The following is a 22395-nucleotide window of genomic DNA, read 5'->3' as shown; positions in this document are numbered from 1 at the left end:
CAGAGAGGAAAAGTTCCATTTTCCCTGAGCCACTTCCGAGAGGCAATGGGCCCCCCATCCTATGCTGCTGGAGTCCGAGGTCACCACGGCCCATGAGGTTGGCACAAGAGAATGGCATTTCAGAAGGTGTTCCCGATTTAGCCCCCACGGAAGACTCGCCCTCATGCCCGGGGTCAGGAAGATGGACTGATCCAGATGCCAGGTGTCCCACTGTTGAAGAATGCCTTTCTGGAAGGGTCTCATTCTCCATAGAGCCCATTTTACCATGGGAGCCACAGCTACCATGGTCCCGATGATTCTCAAGCTTGGAGGTGAGTAGATGAGAGGGCATGGAGAATTCTGTCCCGGACCACTGCAACTTTCTCCTCTGGAAGAGACACAGTCACTGTCACTGTATTGAACAAGGCCCCTAGGTAGATGAGGGACTGGGTGGGAATTAGATGGCTCTTCTCCAAATTTAGCAGCCAACCGAACATTTGAAGGGTGGACACGACTTGGTCCAGATGCACCAACAGTTGAGTCTGTCAGAGTTCTGTCTTGGGACAAGAGAAGAAGGTTGTCCAAATAGTGATGAAGACGAATGCCCTTTGTTCTCAACAGAGCTACCACAGCCAGCAAAACTTTTCAAAAGGTTCGTGGAGATGTGGAAAGCCCGTAGGGGAGACAAGTGAAATGTAGGTGCAATTGGTCGATGGAAAACCGGAGATATCTCTGGAAATCTTCTGCAACAGGGACATGAAAGTATGCGTCCTTTAAGTCTATAGACACCATCCAGTCTGCTGGTTGGACCACCTGTTGAATAGAAAGAAGAGTTTCCATCTTGAACCTTTCCTTTCTGATAAATCGATTTAGGAAGGTAAGATCGATGACTGGTCTCCACGATCCATTTTTCTTTTGTACCAAGAAAAGAGGGGAGTAGATTCCTTGGCGGCGCTCTGGTTCTGGAACGGAGATGACAACCCCTTGAGACACCAGAGACTCTATGTAAGAAAATAGTACCTGGCGCTTCTCTCCTGAGGGTGGCAGGGAGGTAGGAAGGAGTCTTGGTCTTGGTGCTTCGGTGAAAGCCCACTTGTGCCCGCATGAGACTGTCCCGACAGTCCAGGGGTCCCGGATTGAGGCCACCCAGACATACCGGAAGTGTAGCAACCAAGCCCCCACCCGACATGTCTGAGCAGGCCCAATCTCAAAAGGACTTGGTCACATCACGGTCACCAGAAGGGACACTCTTTGAGGGCTTCCGAGAGGAGGTTTGCCTTGATCTCCAATTACGACCAAACTCTCTGCCAGGTCTATAGGTGCTTGCTCCCCTAGCACGATCTGGAACATATCTCCTGGGCTGCCCCTTCTTCGGATTGAGAGGGCGTCGATTCTGAGGGAGAAAACCAGACTTGCCGCCTGTAGCCCGGGTTATAGCCTCATCCAACTTATTCCCAAAGAGGGAGGAGCCTCAAAGGGAATACGGCACCAGACCTGCTTGGAAGCTGGGTCCGCAACCCATGGGCGGAGCCAAAGGGCCCTCTTGGCCATCACTGAGGACAACATAACCCTGGCCAACAGACGGATAAGGTCAATAGATGCCTCCCCCAGAAAAGACAAAGCCATCCTAAGTTCCTGAATAGGAGAACTTCTGGCCGCCTCCTCAGACTCATTCCGAAAGGACTCATCCACTGAGTCAGACCATAACTCCATCGCTTTGGACATTGCGGCCAAGCCCAGTGCTGGTTTGCAAGCCATTCCTTCTGTCAGGTAGATTCTCTTAAGATCAGAATCCATTCTTCTATCTAGAGGATCTTTGAAGGAGGCTGTATCTTCTAGTGGAAGGGTCACATGTTTGACCAGCCTCATGACTGCGGCGTCCACCAAGGGAGGAGATTCTAGATGTTTTCTATCTTCCTCCTTGAAAGGATACAGCCGGGACATTTTAGAAAGCATGGAGTTCTTCCTTTGCACTTTACTGCATTCCTCCATAATAATATCCCCCAATTCTCCTAGAAAGAGGAAGTTAAGTCGCTCTTTACAGAGCTGTTTGAAGAATTTCTTCTGTTTTGGCAGAGAAATGGCCGGATCTTCCAAATTCAGGTTCTCTCTTACCGCTCTCACCAGGGAGGGTGCGAGAGCATACTCGAATCCCAAGCAAGGGTCCTCCACCTCTGAGTCACTATCTGACAGGTAGGCTGACCGGTGACTTGGCTGAGAGGTTTCAGGATCCTCCCTAGACTGTGCTCTTCCAGGGGGAGGGCTTGGAAGAGTCACCTCTGGGCTCTGCGCCTGACCAACTCCCAATTCCGCCAGGGAATCCTTGATGACCCTCTTCACTAGGGCCTCCAGTCATTGATCTGAATTGTCCCTCTCTCCCGCAGCCTGGGAGAAACACTTGTCGCACATCGACTTATCTTCGGGGACACGTGCGCCACAACCCCAACAACCCACTCTGTCTGGGTGTCACGAAGGGCCAGCTGAGGTAGACGCTTTCCAATGATGCTGGGAGCTTGATGGGGACCTCAGAGCAGATCTCGAGGAGGAATGCCGGCGGTGAGATCTCGAACGATGCTTATTCCTGCGTGCGGAGTGCCGAACATCCGACCTAGGAGGGCTGTAAAACAAAGGAACAGAGCAAAACAAACAGGGAGCCAGGGACATAAATAATGCCCTAATCCCCCCTCTCTATGCACCCCAAGCCTTGCATACCTGTTAAGGGTGGGCTGACCACCGGAGGGCGGAGAGGCTTCCATTCTGGCGCTGACCTGCAGGGATGAGCCGGACAACGGGATCAGAGAAGGAAGAAGAGAGGGGGGGGGGGAGAAAACTCCCAAAATCCTGGGGTCAAAGTACTCACCAGGAAACCTGGGTGGGCTTCAGTGCAGAGTAGCAGTCAATGCAGCAGGCAGAGATCACTCAAAACGTATCAGGAGCAGTATACACCGTCTTCCTATAGCAGAGTGTGTATTCTACACACTCTGCTGACATCTTAAGGGTTTTTAAATATGTCATCAAGCGGCGTCGAAAAACCCTACTGCGCATGCGCCGCACCGCTACTGCGCGTGCCCAAGAACCAAGCCTCATACCCGAGGCGCTCGCGCATGCGCAGTAGCCAGAATCCGGCGGCCGGTCAGGAAGTGAGTGCTAGCCACCAGGGAAAACATGAATCAGAGGTAAGAAAAGCACTGAGCACGATATAAAATACAAATTAAGCTGTCATGGAGATAAAATGAACAGAGGAAGGGGTACTCACTGACCACCAATGAACCGCTAGCCACCAGGGATGGATGGGATTCACCAAACACCGGGCTTCACATTTGGGGTACAGGCCATCCGCAGCAGCTGGGTTTTTTGGCCAGTGCTGCACACAGGAATTCTTCACCCCACTCCATACTCCGCAACAGCTGGGTCTTATTGGAGCACTCAATGCCTGATAGGCAGAGTCATCCATCTCCTGGGATCTGTCAGGTAGGATACAGGTAATCCATTAGGAGGACAAAAAAGGAACACGTGTGCTGAACAGGTGCAAAGATTTATGGGAGTGGATGTCCTATAGGGTAGGTTTGGAGGCGGGACAAAACCCGATACGTATGCTGCCATGGAGTCTGTCAGGAAAGCAAATTTTTAAGAGAAAGAATTGTCGCTTATATCACAACGCCCTAATGGGCATTACCTAGAAGGTGTACTGAGGAACGGGTTCACACTTTAATGTGGAGGTGTAAAATGTTTCATGGCACTTACAGGTCCAATCCAGGTGGCCTAGAGATGCCTTTGAGCAACACAATATACCCAGGCCTCTTCTGCCTCTAGACCTCTTGGCAGCCACATGGCTATAGTTCTACCCCTGCCTATATTCACTCACAGTTATATAAAATTACGTTTGGTTGGAAATCTGCTTCTGATTGAAGAACTGTTGATATTTTTTATGAGTTTGAGTAAGCCATAAAGCATATCCTCAAAAATTACAGTCTGAAACATGACAGTCAGTGATACAAGATGAAGGTCCTTGCACTATCTTGTCAAAGGGATTGGAACGCCTGCTTTTACACGCTCATGAACTTTAATAGCATCCTAGTCTTAGTCTGTAGGGTTTAATATTGAGTTGGCCCACCTTTTGCAGCTATAACAGCTTCAACTCTTCTGGGATGACTGTCCACAAGGTTTAGGAGTGTGTCTATGGGAATGTTTGACCATTCTTCCAGAAGCACATTTGTGAGGTCAGGCACTGATGTTGCATGAGAAGACCTGGCTCGCAGTCTCCACTCCAATTCATCCCAAAGGTGTTCTATCGGGTTTAGGTCAGGACTCTGTGCAGGCCAGTCAAATTCTTCCACCCCAAACTCACTTATCCATGTTTTTATGGACCTTGTTTTGTGCACTGGTGCACTGGTGTGCTGGATTTGGCTTTGGGGACCCAATGGATGCCTTCAGCTGCAATTGTGCTTTTGCTAGGTGTCTAATGTGTCCCTGTGCCTTTAAGGAAGAGTGGGTTCACTTTAAGCATACCTGCCCTTAATTTATCTACTACTATATATGCTCCAATATGGAGATTTCTAAATATAGAGTTAGGACCACAGTATGCCTTGGCGAGGTACTGCTTCTTCCACATATATTTTAATATGTATGCAACTAAACCCTCTGTTTTTAGTATGAGTTGTTAGACAGGCTAAAACATTTTTTTTTTTTTTTTCAGGCTAGTTGGTAAGTGTATATGAATCAAAAACAAAAACAAATCTGCACCAGCATAAAACTCAAAAAACTGCTGAACACTGTGTTCATGATACAAAAACAGAACAAATATAAATCAAAAAATAGTACAGCACTGTGGAAACAAATTGCCCAATAATCATATGTAAAAGTCACAAAATCCAGTGAAGATGATAGTCCCACAACCATTGTGATAGGTTGGAGATCCTGATGTAGACCCCGTGACACCTCTAACACAATTCCTTCTTACCAGATCTTGTGTGACCCCCTGTTAGAGTGGTCAACAAACGCCTGTGTGTATACCGGCTCACCAGCCACTGTGTTAAGAGAAGGTCAACATCAGATAAAACCAGGAAGTAATTACATGCGGTGTGTGATCAAATCCAGGAAATTGTAATATTAAAAATAAAAATATTGCGAGGGGCGCGGCCAAGCTTCAAATGTGAGCGAGTGCTAGCCTGGGACCTGCTGCCAGATATCTGCCTATTATCTGCTCCAGAAACATACTCAGTGGGCAATACCTCTCCCCTCACCTGGCTATAGTGTCAGTGCACCCTCTGGTCCACACTGCTTCACTGCCCAGTAACCAGAACAATGACACAGAAGAATAGAGGAAAGGCTGGGGCATCAGACCGAGCCTTCCAAGATGGCGCTGGCCTGCTCCCTCCCCGCACACCAATAAACAGGAGCAGAGATGCGGCTGCAAGACTGGAAACGTATACCCATGTGCCCGCTGGAGAGCTGCAGGAGTCACTGAAGACCACTCTGGTGGAAGCTGAAGGATCCTCATCTATTGGGCTGATTTCTGGTGAGCCATCCACTGCTGCACAGTTCATTACAGGGGGAGAGGAGAGGAATATGTTGTCTGAGGAGCAGGAGGGAGATTGGGCTATACATACTCCATCAATATTAAAGGATTCTTCTCCTGAGCCTACCTTGAAAGATGTACTACAAGCAGTACAGTGTGGCAACACTGCTATGACAGCACTTATTAACCAATTTCAACAATTGCATGAGGAGGTGGGGCTTATCCGCCACGACATGCAGAAGGGGCGGGGGCGCACGACGGCACTTGAAGGCAGAATTAGCTCTTTGTAAGAGATGGCCTCTGCCAAATGCGATATTAAAGCTAATAACATTGCTGTTCAAACCCACGCTACTCGTATTGAGAATATTGAAAATTGAAAATAAAGGAAGAGACCCGGTTGCCTTTATTGAAAAATGGGCGCTAGAAACATTTGACAAACACAATTTCACACTCTTCTTTGCAGTAGGAAGAGCACATCGCATTCCAACCCGCCCTCTTCCGCCTGGCAACCATCTTGTCTGTTTTGCCTCAAACTTCTACACTATAAAGATTGCGACAATATTCTCTCCATGGCCCGCACAAAAGGTGTGGTTGAAATGAATGGTTCCAAAGTTTCTTTCTTCCCGGACATTTCAGCAGAAGGGCAAAGATTGTGGGCACAGTATAATGATGTTAAATGCATGCTTTGCGTCGTTCTCATTCTTTACGCGATGCTGTTCCCTGGAAAATTGCGCGTGGTGGCACAAGGAGAGGCACATTTCTTTGTAACTCCTAAACTGGCGCAACAAGGGCAGGATAGGAATGAGCAGCACTTCTCCCACTTACGCTCTCCATCTTGAAGTCACCTTCTTTCATTCCTTGTTGTATAGATGTTTTCAACATTATCAGCAATAGGCACTTATACTGTATGTAATCTGCATTTTTTTTTCTTTTTTTTTTATTACAAGGAGGTTTACTCCACTTATGGTTGCGAGTTCACCAGCTGACTCACATCTCGGCTTTGGTGATATAATTTTCTCCCCAAGGAAGTTCCTGCGGAAATGTTCAACGCTTTTTTTTTCTTTGTTGGAGTTTTTTCTTGGAGTTTTTTTTGTTTTTATTTTTGTGCACTCATTGTGCCTGGGCCTGCAAGTTGACTCCCAAGAGTACCTGCCTAGATAGACGCTGGAATGGATGCTCCATGCTCCTGTTCTCTACAGTTCTACTACAGGACCTACCCATTCATTATAAATGTTTCTCTTTCCCAGGACTTATTCAGCTAGTTCTTTGTTTTTTTATCTACTTATGTCTACTGGAGTAACTTTTGTGTCCTGGAATATCTGAGGAACTAATGACTCAATGAATAAAAGGGCAATATTTACAGTACATCATTATCCCTTTATGGTTCCATGGTTGTTTGCCTGCAGGAGACAGATCTCACCACTGATACCCCTCATCCATTAAATACCTGATTGTACCCATTGCAATTCCATTCTGTGTTTTCTAACTATGCAAGGGGTCTTAGTGTTTTAAAATCGTCTAAAGAGAACTTTACCTATCAGCAGTCATTTATAGATTCTGCGGGTAGATATATTTTCCATTTTGCCATTGATAATTTGTCTTTCTGGGTAATGTATATATACCTCCCCCATATAGCAGTGAGGTGCTCAGGGTTGTGGCCCACTTGTTGACTGATCACCCTGGAGTCCCTTTCCTGATGATGGGGATTTCAATGTGGTGGGGGATCCTGCTTTGGATTGACAACCAGCGGGAGCACGATCCTGATACACCCTTTTCTCTTCACTCTGGTGATTGAGCCACTTGCAGCAGCCATTCAGCAGTCGGGCTCCATTTCTGGGTGAGCAAGAAGACAAAATATTCTTATACGCAGATGATGCCTTGATATTCCTAGGGGACAGTAGGGACTCATTGTCATCTCTCATGTCAATTATTAAAACATTTGGATCCCTATCGGGTTTTGTGATTATCTGGGATAAGTCTGTCCCCAGGCACATACATTCCCAGCAAGTATTGTTACCTCAATGCGCACAAAAAAAAAAGTAGTGGATTTGTTTAAATACCTTGGGGTTTGGGTTTACGCAAAGGTAGAAGATTATTTAAAATATGATCTACAGCCCCTTTTGACTAGGTTTATAATGAAAAATAAAGTCTTGGCCTTACCTGTGGTGGGCCGTACGAACCTCATTAAAATGATCTGGGTTCCACAATTGTTGTATATTTTACATAACAGCCCTGTACGGATCCCCAATAGTTGTTTTAAAAGCATTAAATTCCCTTTTTCGCATTTTCATATGGAAGGGTAGAAACCCCAGAATCTGCTTATCCATTTTACAGTTACCAAAAGATGGAGGGGACCTAGCAGTACCTCATACGAAACTATATTTCCTCGCTGCACAATTACAACACCTAGCAGCGTGGGGAATTCCTGACCATATGACTTCAATCAAGCCATTTTACTTCCCCATGAGCCGAAATATCATCTCCTGGGTCAGTTGGAAGCAGATGGGTTTGGCGATCCATCAAAATACCCTTCTCTGAAATTGAGGAATAAGGTGTGGGAAACCTTGAAACAGATAATGAGCTATCATGGCGTTTCCTCTTACTCTCCTATATGGTTGGGGGAACGGTTTGTGGAATTGAGCAAGCTTTCTGGGTTTGACCATTGGTACTGTAAGGGGGTACGATTTATACACCAGCTATTTATACAAGGCCAATTTAAATCCTACCAGGATTTGCAAGAGGAATTTCATATTTATCATTGCAGATTTTTCCAATGCCTCCAGTTGCGACATGCTCTATCAATGCAAGCTAGGAAAACCAATATGGGGTTTATCTCTACCCCATTTATTGATTTCTTGACTAATGAAGAAGATAAGAAGGGCCTTATTTCATCCCTCTACAGGATGTTGCTGGTAAATTCCTGGCTAACATTCAAATACCTGGTAGGAGAGGTTGAGAAAAAGACATCTGAGACATAAATGGTGAGACATGGCAGGCGATACAGGAACAGGTTCAAAGGGTATCCCTTTCACCAACGCAGAGGCTGTCCCAACTTTTTGTAACCCATTGATTATATAGAACACCCACCCATACAACGTCATAGTTGGAACTGAGGGGAGGACTCCTACTGCCCACGCTGTTGCGGAACCTAAGCAGATCTGATACATTTGCTTTGGCGCTGCCTAAGCTTGTCTGTTACTGGCAAATGATTGTTGATACTATTAAAAGGGCATTTCAAGTTAATTGGATAATTGATCCTTTGATGTGTATATTGGGGTTCTTAGACGAGGAAGTATTTATACCTACTGTTAGAATCCCTCTTTCATGACTGCTATTTCTGGCATGTAAATGCATTGCATCTAAATGGCTGTCCCCTCTCCCTCCCACGTTGGAGGAGTGGCGGTTACAAGTTAATTCTACACTCCTAAAAGAACACCATCTCTATCAACAAAGAGGCACTCCTTGTAGGTTTGAGAAGTTGTGGGACCATGGTTGAAAACCCCTGGCTTAGCTCCCCTGACTTTAATATCTTTATGGATTTTCCAATGAGAAGATATCAAAATATGGCTGATTCTAGCTTTCTAATCCAAATCCCAAAAATAAGTATAGCCTTTTGACTCCTTGATGGTGTAAGGGATGATAGGAGTGGATATAATTGCAGGCAGGCACAATGTTAGTTTGTGTAGGGACAGTGACAATATTATTGTTGCGGTATAAAACATGCAACTTAATATTTACTATAATGATTTTTACTGCGTATTATGGAAATTTCTGCAAGACACAGCATACCATATAGTACAAGGCTAATGAGAATAGCGCAATAGACATGTTTTGGTTATGCAGAAACTTCTCTTCATTTACTTTAAAGAGAGTTGTATGTTAGAAGTGCTCAGGATTGTGATGCTGCTGTCCATTGTGCTATTTTTTTTTTTTTTTAATGTTTATGTGTTTTTTTTTTTTTTTATTTTTTTTATTTTTTTTTTTTTTAATGTGTGTGTTTTTGTAAAACCTAAAAAACCCTTTAAATAAAAAATATTTGATCAAAAAAATAAAAGATTGCCAATTTAGCATGATACCGTATAAACTAGAAATTTACCTGATGAAGGCATCTGATGATGTTTTTATGTGACGAATTCGGTAGGGCGGGATGTACGCACACCATTACGCATGCGCGAGTCGGCCATTTTAACTTTTGTATATCGAGGATTTTAGCGTTTGAATCGACAATCAATGCCTGTATTTATGCTGAAAATGTGAGTGCACAATTGTAATACATTTCTAGTTTATACAGTATCACGCTATGTTGGCAATCTTTTATTTTTAATGTTACGATTTTGCTGGACTTTGACCTTCTCTTACCATTGTGGCTGGTAAGCCAGTATATACAAAGTATATATATATATATATATATATACAGTAAAACCTTGGTTTGAGAGTAACTTGGTTTGAGAGCGCTTTGCAAGACAAGCACATTTTTAAAATAAATTTTGACTTGATATACAAGCGATGTCTTGATATACAAGTAGCGTCATGTCACAACTGGGTATAAAAGAGAAGAGAGGCGCCTCTAAGTGTAGCAATATTGTTACATTTAATGAAGGCTCAATATTTAGCAGCTCAAATGGTTGATGATTAAAACAGGCACATCTAAGGATGGAGGCATCCGGGGTAAAGCTGTCCATATAGACCATCCTCCGCACTGCCATCTTCATCATCCCTTCCACGCTGCACTCCACGAGCGATTCAAAGTCTCACTTTCAGATCATTCTACTGCAGGGTAGTCTTCCCAATCACAATTGCAGACTGACATCAGTGCGAGCCAGTGGTTCAGAAGATGGTCTATGTGGACAGCTTTACCCCGGATGCCTGTATACTAATGTGCCTCTTAATCATCAACCATGTGAGTTGCTAAATGTTGTACCTTCATTAAATGTCCCCATACTGCTACACTTACAGGCGCCTATCTTCTCTTTTATACACTGTAGCTCTTGCTGGATTTCTCTTCTAATCCCCTTGTGGAGGCGACCATTTGTGGATGGACATTTTATGATGACACAACCTATCACATTGCTATAATCTTTGTATATAGACTATAAACTGAAAGACTTATGAATAAATGGTTGTGGAACGAATCATCTGAGTTTCCATTATTTCTTAAGGGAAAATTTGCTTTGATATAAGAGTGCTTTGGATTACAAGCATGTTTCCGGAACGAATTATGCTCGCAATCCAAGGTTTTACTGTATATATATATATATATATATATATATATATATATATATATATATATATATATATATATATATATATCTGGTAAGCAGGATTTGTATTTGAGAGGTGTCACTGGGTTTACATCAGGATCTCCTACCTATCACAATTGTTGTAGGACTATTAACTTCACTGGATTTTGGGACTTTTACATATGATTATTGGACTTTTTTTCCACAGGACTGCATTATTTTTTGCTTTATAGTTGGTATTTGTGCTGGGAAATTTTATGTTTGTTTTTAATGTGCAAAACCCTTCTAAATGCACCATACTGCAAATTATAAATTGTGGTGGTTGCTATCTTTTTGTATAGCTTAAGAGCCTTTAAACCCACACTGGAACAAATAAAAAATGACTGCTAGATGTTGAAAAAATAGTTCATCTTCGTCACTGTGCCACATTCATTCCTTTCATCTATTTAATGTTAAGAATGAGCTCATAAAATTAAGGTCATTGAACCCACCCTGGGACACTGACAGAATGCACACAGGCTACCAAGAGGTGAGAATATAGTGCAGACATGTAAGATGTAATTTTAAGAGTTTGCGAATCCTTACTTCTCAGGTATGACCCTATGCATTCTCTGTGCAAATCCGTGACCCTTGAGTTCTATTTCTCCTTGAATAGTGAAAGGAAAATATGTGACACAAAGAAAACATATGAATGCTGCCTAAATACAGTTAAAATTTAATAATCATTATATAAAAAACTATTTAAGATATATTGCGCTAATTTTATCACATGTCCTTTATGATACAAACCAAAGGTATCTCTTACCATTTCAGATCTTTTGTATGTAACATATTACATTGATAATGCATTAACAAACCCATTTTTGGAATGGCAAAAGGTTGGAAGTCCAGACTTCCCAACTATGAAAGAATTTAAACAAATACGGGATTCAGAGGTAAGATAATCCTATTCTATAATGGTATTTAAAGTATAACTAAATGCATTTTTTTTTGTTTTTTTGTTTTGGATAGAGGGGAGATGGATTAGAACACCTGTAAGTTTTTATTGCTGTCTCTGCCCCTGTTAGGGAGATTCGCCCTCACTATTTGTCCTGTTTACCATTAACATTAAAAGTGAAATTAAAAAGAAACTCAAATTTGGCCTGGGGGTCCCAAGAGATTCCCTTAATTTGCAGGGATTTCCTCTCACTTCCTGTTTGGCTATAGGACAAGTGAAGGGAAAAAAATGGCAAAAATAAACCTTACAGAGGTTATAACCCTCCCTTACTCTATCCAAAATGAAGAAAAAGGTTTTACCCATAGTTCTACTTTATTATTTTCATAAACTTATTTATAAAGATAAGTCCAGGCAAAGCCTAACTAACGCTAAACCTGCTCTGTGCCACATTCTAACCCTAATCTATCTAACCCTGTAAAGCAAAAATCGCTGCACTTACCTATTCTGTAGCCAATCTGGTCCGGTCTTGAGCAGCGGACGCTGTGTGCAGGAGAGGACCGACAAAGGCTGTGAAATGCCTGGGAAGTGACGTCACCCATAGAGTTACTATGGGGCTTCCGTTGTCGGTTGCCTCTCCTGCACCCACCTCCATGCTGAACCGCCTCTGACAGCTGAAGCTGGGACCGGACCAGATCGGCTGCAGAGTAGGTAAGTACAGTGATTTTTGCTTTACAGGGCTAGATATATTATTGTTAGAATGTGGCACAGAGCAGGTTTAGCGTTAATTAGGTTTTCCTGGACTTATCCTTCAACTGTGTGTGTATGTGTGTGTATGAATAATATATAAAAAGTAGTAGTACTAGGGCCAATTTAGACAGGAGCCATTTAACTTACCAGAATGTCTTTGGATTATTGGAATTTTACCCATATTGTTGTCTGTGAAAATATGGAGAACAGCAATGTCAGTCCCCATATTTCTCACATCACATCATGATTTTTTATTTTTATTTTACATCAACTTATGTAAAGCACTTGGATACTATTTTTTTTTTTTTTTGTTTACAGGACCCAATCATGGAAGAGCCAACTACATTCCCCAAAGAAGGTGATATGATTCTGAAAGTAAAACTTCCAGTACCATCTGTGCTTCTTATTCACATATGTGAACAACCTCAATCTCCACCTGGAAGGGTTAGTAGGAAAGTTGTATATTGGCATAACTTATAACAGCACAGAGATTTAGCAGAATATGATTTTGGCTATTTTGCTATAAATATTCATGTGTGAAAGTATTTTATTCAAGTGTATCTCTCAGGTGGTATGATGATTGTATAATGGTAGGACTGTTGCTGGGCTGGTTAGTAGGCACATCCAGCATGCATTTTTAACTTCTTTGCAGGGTTCTCCATTAACTAAAAATCTTGGGTATTTCTATAAGGAAAATTGGAATCATATCCTGTATGGTCATCATATCCATTTGCACTGCCTACTCCTTCCTATTGGACAGCAATGTAATGCGTGTTCTCATTCACTTGTAATAAAGTTATTTTGTCATAGATATTTTGCTACAAGCTCAGCCCCAACTAATTACACATTTTATATGTTCCTTTTTTACCTATCTACCTCTAGCTCAGTTAAATATAAATTGTGCATGGTATATTGGCAGTGAAGACTGCACATACCATCTTCATAATAAAAGGTCAGAAGCATATGGAGGATGGTGCAGTTCATATATTATCCACATTTAGTGAATCATCTTCATAATACATTCTAGTTAAAGTAAGTTTAAATATTATCCTTTTTTCTCCTAAGGTCACCCATGTTCGTATCATTCCACTTTTTAGCAGGCAGGTATCGGTAGTTTGGAGTGATGAGCAGGTAATATCCAGGTAAATATATAGTTATACCTTTTTACAGATTTTATCTTCAGTCAGGTTGATACTCTCAGTAGCCTAACTTTTGAGCCGATTACAATAAATCCTTTCTTTTACTGTTCTAGAATAAATTTAGTACATTGTATACCCAATCTCTTTAGTTGTAGTTAAATTTTCTACATTAATCAATGGCTAACACAGTACAATATTCTGCGTGTTAAAAAATGATAGCAGTCCTATGTCCTGAAAGTCAAATGATACACTAATAATGTGCACTTTTTGATTTTCGGAAAACATATCCAACTGTTCACGGGTATCACGAGTTCCATTCTCTGAAAAGCAATGATGATGTTCTCATCAAAACTCTTCACAAAACACATGACTGCACTTAAGTTGGGTACACATGTACAAATATCAGTACGTGTGTACTGCTGTCTGTTTTTTTTTTTTCTTTCAACCCACTGGTTGAATAAAAAAAAAAGCTCAGTGTGTATACCCTGCTTTACCTTCAGCTTTGTTCTAATGTATCATGAGTGATCCTCTTTCTCCTACTGCATTGCACTGTTGGCCCATGATCTTGATCAGGGCCGGGACAAGGGGTGGGCAGGAGGGACAGCTGCCCTGGGCACTGTTATTTCATGTAAGGGGGATGGGCGCTGCGGGGGGATTAAGGGGGAGGGGATTTGTGTTAGGAGGGGCAATTTGGGGGATGGCAGGGGGTAAGAATTGTTAGGAGTGCTGATTTAGGTGGATATGTGTTGGGAAGGGGGGTGGGGAAGAGGATTTGTGCTAGGAGGGGGGATTTGGGGGGTTTGTGCTTGAAAAGGTGATATAGTGAAGGGGAGGAGAATTGTGCTAGTAGGGGACCCTTTTTTTGGGGGGGGGATTTGTGTTAAGAGGGGACATTTGGTGGGTGTATTTGTGCTAGGAGGGGGGTTTGGATTGGAGGGGAGAGGATGTGTACTTGGAGGGGAAATTTGAGGGATAAAAGATATGTGCTAAGAGGGGTGACTCTTTTTGGGGAGAGGCATTTGTGTTGCGGGGTTTAGGGGATAGGGGCAAAGATTTGTGCTTGGAGGGGGGATTTCACCAGGGGGGTGGAATTTTACTGGGATAATTTATGCTTATACATCCTGAGGAGGGGCACAGTTTGGCACATTCACCCTGAGCTCTAGATGTCCTTTTCCCAACACTGATTGTGATAGATGGTTTCAGTGACTGTAGGAAAACACAGCATGTGACAGACTAAAGTGCCAGCTTTAGACCTTAGGTTGGTATTTGTATTGTGGAGCAGGGCTTCTAGGGTGCTCAAGAAAAAATGCTAAAACTGTATGCCAGGTACTTGGTTTAACATGCAAAAAGTGTATCGTTAACTTTAACCAATTCTGGACCGGAAGGATTTGCCCCCTTAATGACCAGGCAATTTTTTGTGATTCGGCATTGCGTTACTTTAACGGACACTTGCGTGGTCGTGCGATGCTGTCCCTAAAAAAAATTGATGTCCTTTTTTTCCCACAAGAGCTTTCTTTTGGTGGTATTTGACCACCTGTGCAATTTTTAATTTTTTGCGCTATAAACAATTCTGAAAAAAACAACATTTTTCACATTGTGCTTTATAACATTCCCCCCCCCCCCCAAAAAAAATTAAAAATACATTTTTTTCATCCTTTTTGGCCAATTTGTATTCTGCTACATATTTTTGGTAAAAAAAAACCCCAATAATAATAATAATAATATAATGATTGGTTTGTGCAAAAGTTATCGTGTCTACAATCTAGGGGAAAGATTTACGTAATTTTTTTTTTTTTACTAGTAATGGCGGCGATCTGCGATTTTTAGCGGGACTGTGACAGCGTGGCGGACAGATCAGACCCCTAACTGACATTTTTAAAAATATGCACTGTTACTGTAATAATGACACTGGCAGGAAAGGGGTTAACCTAGGAGTGATCAAAGGGTTAAGTGTGAGCCTAGGGGAGTGTTTTCTAACTATAAGGGAGGGACTTGTGAAATGATCATAGCGACCTGTGATCCTATATAGAAGAATCACAGAGAGAACAACGGTCAGCTGTGTTTACAACAGCTGACCGTCCTTCTCTCTAATCGGGGAGCCTTGGCTGACTATGTGAATATTTGGGTGGATCCCTGAAGATCATATTCGAGGAGGTAGCGGATCACTAGCCTGGAGCAGATCCTGTAAAGATTATACCAACATAACCCCCCATATTTTGAGCCAAGGAGAGGAGAGGATATAAGAGCAGATTTAACAAATAGTTCCAAAGGCTCATTGCTAATGGCATTAAGGTGAGCGGTTAGCACACCTAGAAGTGTTGAGCATTGAAGATCACTTTATCGCACCAGGTGTATAGGTGAAAGGAAGTACCTTTTTACTCACTGAAGAGGATTATTGTTATCTGGACACTTGAACACAATATACGGATCCTATGTTTATTTAGTTTGTTTAATTTTTAATTAATGAATTTGATTTATTTACATTGAGAAAATATTGGGACAATTTATAAATTGGCACAGAGCACTTTTCTACTTCACAAACATCACTTGAATATAATTTTGTAGCATGGTATAAACACCGTAAGCACTTTTTAATAGTATTGGATTTACATCACTTGTAAATGTTTAAATAAGATATTATCACCATAAACAGTTTTTTTTATTGAGAGAGTTACATGAATTATTATTATCAGAATATTACATTATCAATTTTATTCCATTGATTAATATATACGTCTTTAAATTTTTTTTTTTAATTTAGAAGATTTTACACTATTTGTAAATATATATAGAAGGATTTAATTGAATACACTTGTTTGAGCACAAGATCACTATAAGCACTTTATTATTTATTGATATATTATTTGCAGGGCTTTTTTTCAGCGGGAACGCGTGGGGAACGCATTTCCGGCACCTCCAGGACTGCAGGGTCTGTTGATGCTGGTTGCTGGGAATCTAATGTCACTGGAGGGAATCTATTATTGCAGGGGGGTCTGTTGCTGGGGAGATCTGTTGTTGCTGGCAGGGGATCTATTGTTGCTAAGGGTGGGTCTTATGTTGCTGGGGGGTCAGTTGTTTCTGGGAGGGATCTACTGTTGAGGAAGAGGTCTATTGTTGCTGGCTGCTGGAAGATCTGTTGTTGCTTCCAGGGGTCTATTGTTGCTGAGGAAGGGGGTGGTATATTCTTGTAGGTGGTCCATTGTTGCTGGGGGGGGATCTATTCTTCCAGAGGGTCTGCTGATGCTGGCTGCGAGGAGATCTGTTGTTACTGCTAGGGAGGGAGGTGTTTTGTTGTGAGTGGTCCATTGTTGCTGGCTGCAGGGGATCTATTCTACTGCTTTTCTTGTTATCATTAACAAGCTCAATACAAATTAGTTAGTACCACAAATGTTACTGTATTATCTAAAAGGGGTGATCTTGGGAGGTGGGTAATTGGTGGAACCAAGAAACGGTGCTCAGAGGTGGGTAGGGGCAGAGACAAGGGGTGACTTGAAAAGGGGGAGTTCCTGCACCTATTCTCTGTGAAAAAAAAGCCCTGATTATTTGTATATATTTATCTATTTATATTGTGGAAAACTATATAAGATCAAGAGATATTTTGGCATATAATCTGAATTTTATTTGATACATGTGAAGTATAATATTCAAATTATCATTATTTAATTTATTTGGTCACGTTTTATAATTTGTTGACATTTATTACTGAGCCAAGATACTGTATTTAATTCCCCTGAAGCGCGGTACTTCCCCCCCCCCCCCTTATATATATATATACAGAATATTTGTCTGCATTTATTTCCATACACATACTACCTCCTTCACTTTAAGGATGATTTGAAATGCAAGTATTGTAATTTCATATATGTTGTCCTATAGCTGGTTTACATAACCAGTGGTGTATTTTGGTTTTGTGTTTTGTGCTACCCTAGGCAAGACTAAAATTGGGCACTTCCCCATCTAAATTTGTCCACCCCTTCCTGTTTAAGAGCCACCCCTTCATCTGTATACTCCTTGGCTTGCACACGGGCTCTCACCTCTTTTTCAAACATCCCCCTACTCTTCAAAAATTCCTAAACACAGAGCTCTCACCTCTTCACAACCCCCCCTCCCCCCACTCTTCGCAGCTCTCACCTCTTCACAACCCCCCCACTCTTCCCAGCTCTCACCTTTTCACAACCCCCCCACTCCTTACAAATCCCCCCTTTACAGCTCTCACCTCTTCACAACCCCCCCCCCCACCACTCTTCACAGCTCTCACCTCTTCACAATCCCCCAACCCCACCCCCCACTCTTTTCACCTCTTCACAAATACCTGCCCCCACACTCTTCACAGTTTCACCTCTTCACAACCCCCTGCCGTGCCACGCTTCACAGCTGTCACCTCTTCACAACCCCCCCCGCACCAAACCCCCCACTCTTCACAGCTCTCACCTTTTCACAGCCCCCCCGCCCCACCCCCCACTCTCTTCACAGCTCTTACCTCTTCACAAAAACCCTCCCCCCTACTCTTCACAACCCCTCCACTCTTTACAGCTCTCACCTCTTCAGAACCCCCTACCCCCCACTCTTCACAGCTCTTATTTCTTCACAACGCCCCCCCACTCCCTACAAATCCCCCCTTTTACAGCTATCACCTCTTCGCAACTGCCCCCCCCCACTCTTCACAGCTCTCACCTCTTCACAACCCCCCCCCCGCTCTTCACAGCTCTCACCTCTTCATAACCCCCCGCCCCAACCCCACTCTTCACAGCCCTCCCGTCCCACCCTCCACTCTCTTCACAGCTCTTACCTCTTCACAAAAACCTGCCCCCCACTCTTCACAACCCCCCCACTCTTTACAGCTCTCACCTCTTCAGAACCCCCTACCCCCCCCACTCTTCACAGCTCTTATCTCTTTACAACCCCCCCCCCCACTCCCTACAAATCCCCGCTTTTACAGCTCTCACCTCTTCACAACTGCCCCCCTACTCTTCACAACCCCCCCCCCCCCACTGTTCACAGCTCTCACCTCTTCATAACCCCCTGCCCCCCTCACTCTTCACAGCTGTCATCTCTTCAAAACCCCTCTGCCCCACTCTTTACAGCTCTCACCTCTTCAAAACCCCCATACTCCTTTCAAATCCCCCCTTTACAGCTCTCACCTCTTCACAACCCCCCCTTCACAGCTCTCACCTCTTCACAACCCCCCCCACCCCCACTCTCTTCACAGCTCTTACCTCTACACAAATACCTGCCCCCCACTTTTCACAACCCCCCCCCACTTGTCACAGCTCTCACCTCTTCACAACCCCCCCTTCACAGCTCTCACCTCTTCACAATTCCCCCACTCTTCACAGCTCTCACCTCTTCACAACCCACCCACTCTTCACAGCTCTCACCTCTTCACAACCCCCCCCCACTCTTCACAGCTCTCACCTCTTCACAACCCCCTGGCCCACCCCCCACTCTCTTCACGGCTCTTACCTCTTCACAAATACCTGCGCCCCCCCACTCTTCACAACCCCCCCACACTTCACAACTCTCACTTCTTTACAACCCCCTGTCCCCCCACTCTTCACAGCCCTCACCTCTTCAAAACCCCTCTTCCCCACTCTTCACAGCCCTCACCACTTCACAATCCTTGTCCTTCTGCCTCGGGGGGGGGGGGGGGGGGGGGGCATCGCCCCCGTGAAAAATGCTGCGCAAGCCAAATGCATTGTTTGCCTCATGGCAGATACTCCCCTGTACATGTTAACTAATATTTTATTATTAGATGTACATTATGTTGTATGTAAAAGTGCAATATGTTGTGATTGTAATACATTTATATTTTGTAGATGCTTAAAAACATATGAAGTGGAATATTCATTCGATGGCCTAATCTTCAGCCAGATAAATGCAAGAAATATTATTTTTACCTTGTTCTTATATAGCCCAGGTAAGTTATATATTAATTTATGTGAACTATTTTCTGATTTAAAGGCTTACTGCTGCTTGTTAATAGAGCTCATTGGACTGCCATTATATTTATGTAGATGAACTGCATTAAACATACACATTTTTTATCATATGAATTGAAACTATTGACTGATACATATAAGCTAATTAACATAAACAATGCATTCTTGTGCTTCCCTTATGAGTTGGATGCCTGTTAGTACTAAACATATCAAAATATATTAGAGAACGTGCATAAACAATCTCAACATCTTAGCATGTCAGGACTTGTTATTCTCATGGGAGCTCCTTTTCAGAGTAATGGAGGGGAGTTATGTAGAGACAGTCTCAGTGAAGGGAAAAACAGTGATCATTGGACTCGTATTCTGGATCTAAAATTGTGTTCTCCAAGAACACTTGTTTGGGAATGCAGTGTACTGCATCATCAACACTAGTTCTTCAACCATTCTGCCTGATAAAAAAGCTGGTTAGGGAAACTAATAATATGTATGGGCACCTGTACTCGTTTCACAGAAAACCAATAATTTGATGTTGTAACCACAAGTGCATAAAAAAGCTGTACATCATAATTAGCCCCCAGTACTATTGACAATACCCCAGGCACAGGGGAACACCAATGAAAGCATGTAAAGGAGATTGTTAATTATTTTGTAGTCTTATCAAGGACCTGCTGGATAAACAATTAGCCAGCCCACGAATGGATTGAAATTCGGTTGATTCTTGCTAAACCATCCAAAATTTGATCAGTCTATGGCTGGCCTAAGTGGCATTATTCACTAGTTCTGGGAAAGCAAGGAAAAATACTCAAAAAAATCACTAAGCAATAATAAGACTCAAGAGTTTTTAGCTGTTATTAGACTTGTTAAATGATCTACAATGATTGCTGAATGTTCCATAATAGAGAACCATTTCTTATTTATGATAAATGCACAGGTTGTAACAAGTTTTTCTAAAAGTGCCAAATATCATTAACCCCTTTCCAGACAGTGCCATAGTATCTGGATACTACAGAGTCCGTGCTGTCAACTTCTGGAACATACCAGGACCCTACAGTCTTCCAGTGATGTACAGAGACTTATTTTAGAAGCATTCATAAACATGGGACCTTTTTATACATAAGCATCAATTCAGTTGAAAATAATGATCACAAAGTCTATAGATTTTTTAAATGGTCTCTGGTGCACTGTTTTGGATTTTGTAAATCATATTTTTAATTTTGTGTAACTGATCACTTATTTTGTTAAATAAAATTTTCAGCAAATCCCATCAATGTGTGTTTTCAAGTGATTCTTTCTATTCCCCAAGGTTGCAAACTGGTACCATCATAATCCATTCCATAAAGATATTCCTCTCTTTCTTTTTCTAAGATGTGCAGACTAACCTGAAGCCTACGTTTTGACCTTTTTGCAAATGTCAGCAGCTAAGCCCTCATCTATATTTTTCAAACTCACCCCTTAGCCACAGGGCTCAGTGATACTTGATATTCATGATGGGCAGGTTGTGATGGACAACTTGGATCCTGATGGGGAATATTACATATTTCTGTATTAATATTGTGGCTCACTAATGCATTTAAAGACCCAAAATCTTGGTTAAGGAGGCCATAAGCATGGCTGTACCTTATACCAAAAGAATGTTATTGTTAACTGATGACCAAGTCCTTGAGGGGTCATATACTGCAAAGGGAGTTGGCCGGGGATGGTCATTTCCTTACTTTCAAGTTCTATATTACCACAGTCAAATCCTATAAGACCTTTGTCTCATCCAGAGCTTCATCATGTAATATGCAAGCGTCTGAACCTGGTTGGCCATGTTGCGTAACAGCAAATGGAACCCATGGTGGAAACAGCATCTTTAGTTAAGTATTCTTGTGTTATTTTCATTCTTTATCTGTCTTTACTTTTAATAAATGTTATACTTTTAAGTATTTGTGTGATCTCTCTTTGCACATATCGAACAAAACCCCAAAAAACGTGACAAAACAGCATCTCTCTCTTTAAGATATACAAGAGACAATTTGGAAGCACCCAGTGGGGGAATAACTAGGTCTTGGGGGAAAGACTTAAATAGAGTTTTCTGTTATTTGATTATTCATTGGTGAATTGTTTCCAAGCTGAAAGGCTCACATTTAGCAGCATTTTCTTGAAGCACTGGCAAATGAAAGTCTTTTTTGAATTTGGTCCTTATTTAATTATTTAGCACTAGTGTTGAGCGAACACGGACTGTATTATTCGTGTTCGTACCGAATAATTGGATTTTTTGTACCCGAACACGGACACGGACACTTTACTGTATGTTCGGGTAAAAATCCGTGTTCGGTCGTTTTATTTCCGGGTTTTGCATGCTTTGGCGCTCTTTTCATGGCGGGCTTTCAACAGCCAATCAACAATCGTTTAACTGGTGTGCCTTAAGCCATCCCAGCCATGCCTGCAAATGTCTCAGTAGCTGTGATTGGCCGTCTGAAGCATGTGACCAAGTCTTTATAAGTTCGAGGCAGCCGCAGCGGCGTCATTATGCTGCTTAGATTCAGGGACAGAGCACACATCAACGTGCTGGCTGCTGATTAGGGAAAGATAGGCAGGAAAAAACCATTTGTGTCCGGATAGAATTGAGGGACAGGTCGGAGTGTTTAGGCAGGGCGAGTTGTAGGCATTTTAGGGATAGAGTCTGCTGAATTATATAGGGTCAGTGTCTTCTACAAACTACAATCGATATTGCTGTGTGGGGGGTGGGGTCTGCACTCAATCCTGATCTACGATCTCTTCTCAATCCTGTTAGGGACAGAGTCTGCTGAATTTTAGGGAAACTGTGTTCTACAAACTACAATCGATATTGCTGTGTGGTGTGGGATTGGAGATAGGCAGGTGTCAGTGATCCACATCCATTTTTCTGTGTGTG

General features: G+C 42.6%; 1 protein-coding gene across 1 annotated transcript in view; it reads left to right on the top strand.

Moving 5' to 3' along the window:
* Window positions 1-20657, top strand: part of IDUA (alpha-L-iduronidase) — a 287436-nt gene extending 266779 nt beyond the window's left edge. The window contains exons 10-14 of the mRNA XM_082268628.1: window positions 11551-11672; window positions 12740-12865; window positions 13487-13563; window positions 19377-19477; window positions 20481-20657. Coding sequence (XP_082124754.1) covers window positions 11551-11672; window positions 12740-12865; window positions 13487-13563; window positions 19377-19477; window positions 20481-20581 — 527 coding nt within the window. The 3' untranslated portion in view covers window positions 20582-20657. The remainder of the gene's footprint in view (window positions 1-11550; window positions 11673-12739; window positions 12866-13486; window positions 13564-19376; window positions 19478-20480) is intronic.
* The last annotated feature ends 1738 nt before the right edge of the window (window positions 20658-22395 follow it).

The sequence above is a fragment of the Pelophylax lessonae genome (genome assembly GCF_965119305.1).
Source record: "Pelophylax lessonae genome assembly, chromosome: 1".
Classification (NCBI taxonomy): Eukaryota; Metazoa; Chordata; class Amphibia; order Anura; family Ranidae; genus Pelophylax; species Pelophylax lessonae.
This window is presented reverse-complemented; position numbering and strand designations above follow the sequence as displayed.